The sequence below is a fragment of the Poecilia reticulata genome, linkage group LG16, assembly GCF_000633615.1.
Source record: "Poecilia reticulata strain Guanapo linkage group LG16, Guppy_female_1.0+MT, whole genome shotgun sequence".
Classification (NCBI taxonomy): Eukaryota; Metazoa; Chordata; class Actinopteri; order Cyprinodontiformes; family Poeciliidae; genus Poecilia; species Poecilia reticulata.
Genome location: NC_024346.1, coordinates 28,229,935 through 28,240,806, shown reverse-complemented (window position 1 = coordinate 28,240,806; position 10,872 = coordinate 28,229,935). Strand labels below are relative to the sequence as shown.

Here is a 10,872-nt window from a genome sequence, read left to right as displayed (position 1 = left end):
ATGGATGGATGGATGGATGGATGGATGGATGGATGGATGGATGGATGGATGGATGGATGGATGGATGGATGGATGGATGGATGGATGGATGGATGGAAAATAAACAGCACGTTTCACTGGAAGAGGGTCCCATTGGCTAAAATTCTGCTCGGGGCCTCAAATGCCTCGGGGTCGGCCCTGCAGCTGCTGGAGATGAGTAGGTGGTGTGCTTTTTTTGCTTGTTAATCATATCAGAAAGTTTAGTCGCATTGTGAGAGACTAGTGCAGGGGCGTGGGAGTAGCAGAGGGCTATACATTCACTTGTTTTAGGATCCTGACTCTTAATACCTCTTCCCCCCACCTCCCGCCCTCCCCAAGCCCCCACCCCGTCATCCCCTCATGTTCTCCTCTGAGGCAAAGCAGCAGCAGCAGCAGCAGCAGTAGCAGCAACGGGGGCACACGGGGCTGCTGCAGCGATGCGTTGGGCCGTACACGCTCAACCAACAGCAGATTTAGAACGGGATATTTCCACAGTCTACCTCAACGAATTATTTTTCAACTATGCCTCCTTCCTTTCCCTTCTCTTTCCCCTCTAACAGTCAATCAAAAAAAAAAAAAAAGAAAAAAAAAGCGTGAGCACAGCCCACCGCGGAAAGTGGCTGATCGCTCCCCGTCATCCAGCCGGGAAATATCTGCAGCAGCAGCAGCAGCAACAGTACTACCACTGTAAGGTTGCTGTTACGCAGGCTGGATGCGATCGATAAACGCAACAACCCCCCTCCTCCTTCTCCTCCCCCGCCCCCCAAACACCAAATAGCTGCTCGTCTTGCCATACCAAACGAGGGGGAAGCCCTTCCTCATAAATCTGGGCTTTTCTTTACAAAGGAATCACTCACCCGATGTTGCCCAGCGCCTGCTCGAAAAGCTCCGCTTGCAGGATGTTCTGAGGTGCGGAGAAAGCCCCGTTGAAATGTGATAAAACCGAGCTACAGAACTGACGCAATGTCTCAAACTGCATTTTCCCCCTCCGTTTTCTTTATATCCTTCGGAAGGTGATCACCCTTTTTTTCCCCCTCTCTCAGCACCACTTCATCCCAAAGCCGAACACCCCCCAGCCCTCCACCTCCACCTCCTCTGCTTCCTTCTCCTCCTCCACGTTAACTCATGCGCTTTTTTTTCTTCAGTATTTTAGTTATTATCTCCCGGGGCGCGTGGAACGCAGAAAAAAAAAAAAAAAAAAAAAGCACCGATCAAGTTCCATATTTCTCCTGCCCGCTCCCGGTGGGAAAGTGTCCTTAAATGAGACGCAGTCGAGCTGGGGATCCTTCGGTCATAAATGGTTCAGGTCTGAAGCGACCAAAGAAAAAAAAGAGGTAGTTCCAATAATGCCGGTAAAAAAAAAATAATAATAAAAAAAAGAAAGGAAGAAAGAAAGAAGGAAGGAAGGAAGACAGAAAGAAAGAAAAGAGAAAGCCTTCTGTTCTTTTCGCGGCGGTGAAAATCACATCTCGGTGTGCAGAGACAGGGGGGTAAAGGAGCGGCCAGAGTGGGAAAGAAGAGGCGGGAGGAGTAGCCTGTCCTACAGGGCAAGCGGCAGCGTCCCTTACCGGCGGTCGGATCAGCTGCTGTCTCGTATTCAACTCATATTTCCAGTAGCTTTGTGAAGAGCGGGGCTGCATGCGCACGCGCGCGCGCACGCAAACACGAGCGGTCCCACGAACACGCGAACCAGAAGTGACAGGCTATGCAGCTCTATCGTGCGCGCGGCAGCGGATAACTCAGTGCAATAACAACGCGGCAGGGCGATACTGTCGTCAGAGTTTTTATATATAGACGACCATATATGGCTCCATACCGTCAGCTCTGCATCAATAATGAAGAGCTTTGTGTGGGGAAACGGTATGCACAAAAGTAGGGCTCTCCTGACATTATTATTATTATTTTTTTTAAGGAACATTAATAAATCAACGAACCCCACAGACTCAAATTTTAACACTTGAGTATACCTGAAATTATATAGAATCATCTTTTTTTAAAAAAAAATTCAAACTACGTAAATAAGTTCTGCTCACACAAAAAGAGCATCTCTCTGAGCAGAAATGGGGGTAAAGGCAAGCTTTGTATCACAGGAGAATTTCAAGAAAATGTTCATAGGGGTGGCCACACCAAGCCAATAAAAATGATGAGATGGCATTGTGAAAAAAAATTCAGTTAAATTAAATAATTTTGTTTATTTATTTTTTTAATCAAGCAGGTGGGCGGGGTGGCACCACTTCTTCCAAGAGCTGCGATGACATCAATCAGTCAGTACAATAATGTCTCTCTCAACTATTGAACACATGTATGGCCAGGAAGAAAACGTAAAATGGAAGGACAACAGATTTAGTTCAGAAAAAAAATATTTAACTTTGAAAACTACTAGATTAAATTAAATATGCAAGGAAAAAGAATGAAATAAAAAATATACTTGCTAAAGCTAATTTAATTCACACATCATATGTAAGCAGTCAGAGGTTTAAACACATTCATCATAGGAATGGATATCACAATGACGTTGGAGTAAAAGGGAGGGTATTACGCAAAATCGACTTTTTGAGCTTAATGTCATGTTGTAATGTTATTCCCTCATCAAACACTTTTGATGCAGCGCTGCAGCAGGCCCCCCATCCCCAAACATTATCCAATACCACATCAGTAATCTGGAGTCATGTTCCCCGCTCCACATCTGGTCTGATGCTGAACTGAAGTGGAATCAAAGTGTTACTTTGATTCATTCATGAATGTTTCGGAAACCTCCAGACTAGCAGCAGCAGTTAGCAAACACCTGGTGAAACGCTGCGTCTGCTGAGCTCCTAAGAGCGATTGTAAGCAGCATCATGGAGGAACATTGTTGTGATGACATACTGAAGGGGGCGTGTCGGAAAGCAGGAGCTTCTTAAAGTGACAGAAGCCAATTTCAAGGCATCAAACATGGCTATGATGCAAAGTCAAATTTCTTGTAAGTTGTGTTTGACCTATTCAGCGTTTTGATGACAACTGATGGTAACATACTTAACTTCTTTAAGTATTTAAAAATGTTGTTTTATCCAATGGTACCAGGGAGCTGCAACCAACCTTAAACCTAAAAGAATCAGCATAACATAGAATTTAAGCTACAATTATAACGGATGGGGTGGGAAAGACAACCAAAACAGCAAGCATGGAGGGACATATGCTAACCTTTGATGACGAAATCATTGGAATAACTAAAATGAAAATAAAAAATTTATTTACAATTCTAATAATTCAAAAAACGTTTTTACATAGTCTGCCACATTGTTTATTATTGTATCGTCATCAAGAAAATCAAAGGTCAAAAACATAATTTATTCAAAAACCGGAACCTTTGGAAACAACTTGTTTCCAAACAACCTGAAAGCATCATTTTCTGCAGAGTTATTACACTCATTTTGGCTTTTTTCAATGAAAATGTGTGACTCCTTGTGCGAATTACAACACATTATTAGAAAATACAGGGAAGAGAGTCTTAAAATGGTGACAGATCTGAAATAAAACTACTAAAACAAGTTTGAATTTAGCTAACATCAATAGTTGAAGGAAAGCACCAAACACAAAACACTTTTAGAAGTGATTGCTTTAGTTTTGCTGAAGATACAGATATTTTATCCTCCAACATACAGCATTAATTTCAGCAGAACAAGGATTCCAACCCTACTTCACAGACAGCTTCAGTCAAATATAACCAAAATGATCACAACAAACCATAAAAATAAACATTTGATTTTTGTTCCATGAGAAGAAAGACAAAGACAAAGATACTCCTTATCTGATTACTTTGGTTTAAAGTCCAAATGTAAGCTAAGTTTTGTGATCATTTCTTTCTTTTTGCACTGGATGTTGCCTTTGACTGGGCCAAGATTTTGAATTTTGAAAGTCCTTTAGTGATTAATTTAGGAATAATCGCCGTTTGAAGAGCCTCGGCCACGTTGTCGTGCTAAATCTGTGTGCTCATTTGAAATGACACCGCTGAGAACAGGACAAATTAGGGGTCTTCCCAGGTTAGTTCTTCACATAAATAGTCTGTCAGAGTCTCTCCTCCCTTCTTTAGCAGAGCAGACCCCCGGAATTAATTTATATATTGTTTAAGATTAATGAAAGTGGGCTCCGGTGCCTATGCAGCGGGAGTTCTATTTATGGAGCCTCTGCTATCCATCACCGGACATTATCCTGTAAATTTTCAGACATCCAGCTTCCTGTTCCCTGCTACTGCAAATGTAAGCAACATCAGTGCCAGGTTTTCTCACTGGAAACAGTTCCACTCCTGAAACCCTACTATCAATTAATATGCAGTGGCGAGGGTTTAGACCAAGTCACGTTAGCGGTCTGAGTCACTCCCTGCATCTCTCTCTCTCTGACTGATGCTTCACGTCTGAAGCAACAAAAAAAAATCAGAGAAAAAGGGAAACCGGACAAAATAAAATGAGATCACCGAAGCAAAAACTATTTATGAAAAAAGATGAGATGACGAGAGATTGCTCGTAGATATTTTTATGTGTATGCAGATTCAAAATATAAACTTCTCCTTCATCCCTTTTGTGGGTAAAAAAAAAACAGTAGAAGCCCCTCAGTGGGCATAAATTTAACTACAGTGCAGCACACAACAATCAAGAAAGGCAAAGCAGAATCCCAAGAGCAGCATGTTTGTGCTGTCAGCATCTGAGTGTTTTACTCATTCACTGAATGAGGCAAAAGGAACAACAATCTTCTGCCTACCTGAGAATTGCATTTTTTTTTTGTTTTTTTAAGTTCCCTTAATTTCAAAGCAGTGACATTCCTAAACTGGCACACGGCCATAACAAAAATAACTTCAAGTAAATAACACCGGTTCATTTCAAGCACAAAGAAAACACAATTGATTATTACCACCCTTAATGTCCCAAAGCTCCGTTCTGACTGAATCAGACAGGCAATTATTTGTCTTGATATGCGCCGCTGAAGAGAGGGTGAGTGGGTGGATGACTGTTGTAGAAATGCTGACTTAGAGCTAGATACAGAGTATGTGCTTCTGTCTCCTTTATAGGCATCAGGGACTCTGTGTACCAGCAGTTTTAAGTGGGCTCTTGCTTGGCCTGTGAGGTTCAGATCACATCCCACATAAACCGACACACACCCATGGAGATCGGCGCTAATGCTAAAAAGCTCATCTTAGTAGAATGCTGCGACATACAATTCTGATCTTTGAAATTATTGGATATAAATATCAATAAAGCGTTAATATCCCAAACTTATCCGTGCCACGGTCCCCCTAAACAGCGTTAGCTTCTGGCTGGAGAAGCCCTTTGCAAAAACCCCCACAGACAATGCTACAAATGTAAAGAAACGTCAACTTTTAGAAAAAAAATTTCCCTCACTTATATTCACTATTTGATAATTATTACATTTCTTTAACATGTATGCTGCCTCCTGCTTTCTGAGGCAATTGAATGATTCCCTCCATCTTTTTTTGTTGTTGTCAGAAACATTTCCATTTTGTGCTTGCTAGCTATAGCATTGCTAGCTAACAGAGTAAAGCAGCTTGATAAGTCTGACTGGCAGCCAATTAAAAAAATAAGCGTGCAAATAACAAATAACATTTGATCAACTTCCTACAATTATGGCCTATGTCACTTTCTTTGGCCAAAAGCTTTTTTTTTTTTTGCCTAAATATTTTGTTGTCAATAAAAAGTGGGTGATTTTTGTTTTTTTCAAAAAAATGAATCACGCACACAAGTCACTTGACGATTTGTGCCATTAAATTAGGAAAGTGACCATTTCAATAAATTATTTTAACCTCTGTTTTATGATAATGATTGAAAAACACATTAGATTTAATGCTACAAAAAAGTATTAACAACGTACAGCAAAAAAAAAAACTTTTTACAGTCGATACTTTTAGTTTTACTTTTCTTTCTTCATTTTCTCTCCAACATTCTGAAACTCGCCCTACTGCCACCCTATGGGGCTGCAGCCACCACCTCCACTTAAAAACACACACACACTGGATTAGACAACATAAAGACCCCTTCAACTTCCAGAGAGCATGAAATATCACAGAGCATAGATAGCAAGTTAAAAAAAAAAAAATTTGAACAAAGAACTGACCTGTCTATAGGTGCATCACCGGCCCCCGAGTACCTCAGCCCCGTTCCATTGTCAAGGGACGCCTGTCTGGGCAGGAGCCCGCCGTGAGGTCTGCTTCTGTCTGACGCTGGCGTCAAGTCCCCTGAGGCTCCCTGGTGGGCATACAGGGATGGGTCGTGTAGTTTGGCCTTTTTGCCCTGCGGCCCACCCTCAAACACGCCACGCACCTGACCAGGCTCCGAGTCGTAGAACCACGCTCCCGACTTAGTGAGGATTTCTTGTTGTTTTCGGCACAAGTTGCATACCCACATAACCTGTAAGCAAGAGAAGGGCGCATTTACAACTTCAAAACGACCAGGCAGGGATTTTCTTTTCTTTTTTTTACTTTTCTTTTAATTGTATGTTGGACTGTGATGATGTGAGTGCTTTGCAAAAGTATTGACACCATGTGAACTTTCACGTATTGTCTTGTTCAAACTACACACCAGAATGTGTTTTTATCAAGGTTCTCTGTGACAGATCAAAGTGGCTCATTATTGTGAAGCAGAAGAAAAGTAATACATGGGTTTGCTTTTGTTTTGTGTTTTTAAATTACACATCAGTAGCTGTGGCGTGTGTGTTTATACATTCAGCCACTCATGAGTCTATATGTGTACAACCACCTTCCTCTGCTATGACAGCTGTGAGTCTTCTGGGTTATGCTAATTTTGTGCAATTTTCTTAATTAAAAAAAGCCAAACTCAGTCAGGTTGGATGGAGAGAGTCTCTGCAATTTTAAAGTTTTGACAAAAAAAAAATTCTCCAGATTTTAGTCCAGGTTTTTGACATTGCCATTTTTAACACATGTGCCTTACATGTGTTACCTCATGGTGAAAGGTGAATTTTTGACCCAATTTCAGGTCTTCAGCACCATATAAAAGGTATTTGTCCATTATCGCTGTGTATTTAGCTCCATCCATCTTCCTTTTAACCTCAATCAGGCTATCAGTCTGAAGAAAAATATTCCCACAGCATGAGGGTTTTTTTATTTACCATAGGAAAGGTGGCTGAGTACAAACATAAATGTTTTTTTTTAAATCATACATCCTTTTCCTCTCACTTCAAAATGATGTGTTAATTTGTGTCGATCCATCACAATGAAAGACTCCGGAGATTGTGTGGGGGGAAAAAATCCACAGGAGAAAAACACTTTTGCAAGGCGCAATAATGTACGTTCAATACTGCAACATAACCGTATCACCAATCAAATCACTGCTGTAGGATGAAAATTACTTTTTAACCTCCCTTAAAAAAAAATTTGCTTTTTACACACAAACTGAAGCAAAGCAGTTCATATAAATCCACAGTTTATGTTGAAGAAATGGATAATGAAACATCTTACACATGCAGCAGCTCTTGGAATCTTTAGAAATGGAAGTAGTGCAGTTTCAAATTGACTTTTTTTTTTTGTCGTAAACTCAAACACTGTGAGTCCATCCGGCACACACTCTCACACTGGTTAATGTTCTTACTTGAAAATAAATTTGTAACGGCACAACAGTATTAAACTCATTTTTCCACGTTCGATTGCACCGAATTCAGGTTTTCCTGGACAGAGCCGGAGTGTACCAAACAACCAGTTGAGAGGAGGAAAAAGTTTAATGCGGCACCGTAAACCTGGCCTCTCACAGTCCCGGCGCTGACTCAGTTCATTACTGTTATTGGTGTGAGCTGGTCCTGAATTAACCGTTTTGTTATTTCTATAGATTAACTGAACTCACTTAAGCTACTATCATCTGTGCGGCCAGCGCCCACAGCTGCTCAAAAGGCTGATTTGTATCTGCTCCCTTTTACAAACTGAAGTAGATATTAAAAAAATAAAGAAGAAGAAGAAGATTGAAAAGAAAAGAAAAACGAGGAAAGCTAGCAGGGTACTAATGTGAGGTTTGGGACCCACATTAGTACCCAGAGACATTATCTCACAGAATAACAATACTCTCCCATAAAAAGCAACTTTACAAAAACAAGGGAGTTTTCTAGAGGATCTCTTTGCCTAAGTTGCTAAAGCTAGCTGCCGGAGCGTGCTAGCAGACGTAGCTCCTTTGCTTAGTGCGGCGCAAATTTTATCCGCCATGTTGTTTGCTGCGTCCGACACATGAGTAGCATCTTGTTTTTTAGCTAGCATAACCTTGCTCACTCACACACATCTCTACACATACACTCGTTTGTGATATTGCTGCATTGTTTTTGATAATAGTTTAGTTGAAGGTTACTAGTTTAGTGACAGTCAGAGTTTATTAACTGTGAAGTTGGGGTTTTGCTTTAACAGAATCTGCTGTGACTTAAAGAGACGTTGTTGGTGTTTGTGTATTGGTATGCAGCGCTTGCTGATTGAGAACGGCTCTGATTCTCTCCTTCATGTGTTCCTCTATGATATTCCACCTGATCCCAGCTGGCACTTGTAGAATAAAATCCCGCACAGGCTGAAAGTGGTTTGGCTATCGATTTCTGATAATCAGGTGGTGCCGCGACATGGGAATTTAATCACAAATTGCTCACTTTTATTTATAAATGCCCTTGGGCGCTTACTAATAGATAGTGACAGCCAAGCAAGGCTATCATTTCCCAATAGAGGTACTGCAGGGAAGCTAATTACATGATCACACTTTTAGTGATAAACTTAAAAAAAAAACACTACACAACTTAGTTTATTTATTATTTAGTACCACGATTTACTGTATATAAGACATACATAGTCAAATCACTGCAATTATGCAAGCAGATTTAATTTGGATGTAATATATTCCAGTTTGCTTGCCATTATAAACTGCAGTCATACTCGGTCTATAATGCTAAATGTTAAGGAAGTCCAGTCAACTGAAACTGAATCATTGACTTTGCAGCAATCCCTCCTGCTGAGCATGCATGTGTTCACTCTACACTACATCTGGTTTCCAACTACAATTTATTGCATTTCCGCCCAAGAGCAATAGCAGGTAAAAATTATAGGTAGTTTTGGGTTATTTGAAGTTCAATATCTACGAGGAGAAGGCAGAATGTTCTCTAAAAAGGTTTGATAGGTGAACAAATTGCATCCTTGAAAGATCTAGCTAAGCTGCACCGGCAAACATCTGCAGGAGTTGGACATAGATTAAAGTTTTAAAACCTAGTTTACGTTTCAATTCACTCGTAATTTTGTCATAATTTTTTCAAGCTTTCAGAATTGCTGGAACATGGAGGTAATGAGTGACAGAAGGACCATATTCTTAAATCGAGTGCTAGGACTATGCTAGCTTTGTACTTTTGGTTTTGCTAAACACACACAACTGAGTTACGTTACAATGGCTGATATTTGTGTTTTCAGGCCCAACACTGCTGCCATGCTTCGGTTCAAACATGGGCCAGAAACAGAACCAGCAGCAGTCCAGAGAGAAACGGTAAAACACTTAGAAACTTGAAGAGCGACTGACCAAGACTACTTGAAAAAATGGCCAAAACAGCAAAATATAAAGAACAAAGCAAAAATGAAAATCTTTTTTTTGCTGCAAATTTTTCAGATTTTTTGAAAATGCTGAACAAAAAGACTCATGACAAACATTTTAGCCTTAAATTCTAGATTTTTGTGCGGGGGGTGGGGGGGTTGCTGTTGTTTTTCTGTAAATTGGATTGCATAAGTAGCTAAATCTAATTAGCGCCTCTTTTTTTTCCAATAGAGGAAAACAATCAAATGTGGAAAAAATATAAATATATTGAGCTGCATCACAATTTCAACAAAACAAACATGTTCTCAACATGCAGCTTGCGTGCTGCTATCTGATCCTGACACAGACGACATTTATGACCAGCTAACAGTGTTACAGATGTGCTGTAACTGTGCTGACACACAATGGAAGCAGAGAGGCTATAAATTGCACTTTATGTATCCCGGGGGAACACGTCCAGTAAGACACCGACTGCCTCGCCTAAGTGGGGTTATACAAAGAACTCTGCAGTGAACCGCATGTCTTCGATTGAGACCCGAGAAACCACCGAGGTACGCACACTTCTTTACCGGGACATCCGACGAAGCGCTAACATAACGGCATAACGGGAACCCCGTAAAATTTTAATTGGTTTTCATCTTCTGAAAATCGGGTCAACAGACCTGGAAGAAACAGACTTGGTGACACACACTGAAGTTACCAGAAAAAAAATATTTCAATCCCACTTGTACCTTGCGCCAAATTAATCCAACATAAACCCATTGTTGACTCCATCAGCGCTAGTCTACCTTTGTTCAGCAGTATGACATTATGCAGATGTCTGCATTATAATATCAGTGTGTGCTGCAATCACAAGGACTGCTTAGATGGAATATTTGTTAGCTTATTATATTTCAAGCATCATGCATTCACGCTCTGGTTGTCAGTGATATTTCCGGCCATTAGCATAAACTCTGACTGCCCTTCATGTCAACATTCTATATGATATATGTTTGTTTTTTTTACCCAGATCCTAAACTAGGAATATTGTTATGATGGAAAAGTGGTGAAGAAAATATGGATCAGAGGCAACTGCTACTCCTGTCAGTATATGTTGTTTGATATGTTGTATCAAATATCAAACCATTAACATACATGAAAATAATGATTACTATTCACATGTTTAGTTACATCAAAAAATGTCGTTGTATCAAAACAACAAAAAACAATGAAAAACATGTTTAATTATATAAAAACCAGTTTTTCCCCCAGTCTATTATAAGCCTTGCGGGCCACCAGGCTTTACTTGTGCCCCCACCAGGCTAAGCATTGC

General features: G+C 40.4%; 1 protein-coding gene across 33 annotated transcripts in view; it reads right to left on the bottom strand.

Moving 5' to 3' along the window:
- The window catches only part of rims2a (regulating synaptic membrane exocytosis 2a), a 160,578-nt gene that overhangs the window by 106,970 nt on the left and 42,736 nt on the right, over window positions 1-10,872 (bottom strand). For 25 of the 33 annotated variants that reach the window (XM_017309469.1, XM_017309463.1, XM_017309459.1 and 22 more), the window contains one exon: window positions 6,121-6,413. In XM_017309469.1, coding sequence (XP_017164958.1) covers window positions 6,121-6,413 — 293 coding nt within the window. Of the gene's footprint in view, window positions 1-875; window positions 1,189-6,120; window positions 6,414-10,872 lie in introns of those variants that run through there. The other 8 variants (XM_017309482.1, XM_017309481.1, XM_017309464.1 and 5 more) reach the window with 7 other exon arrangements.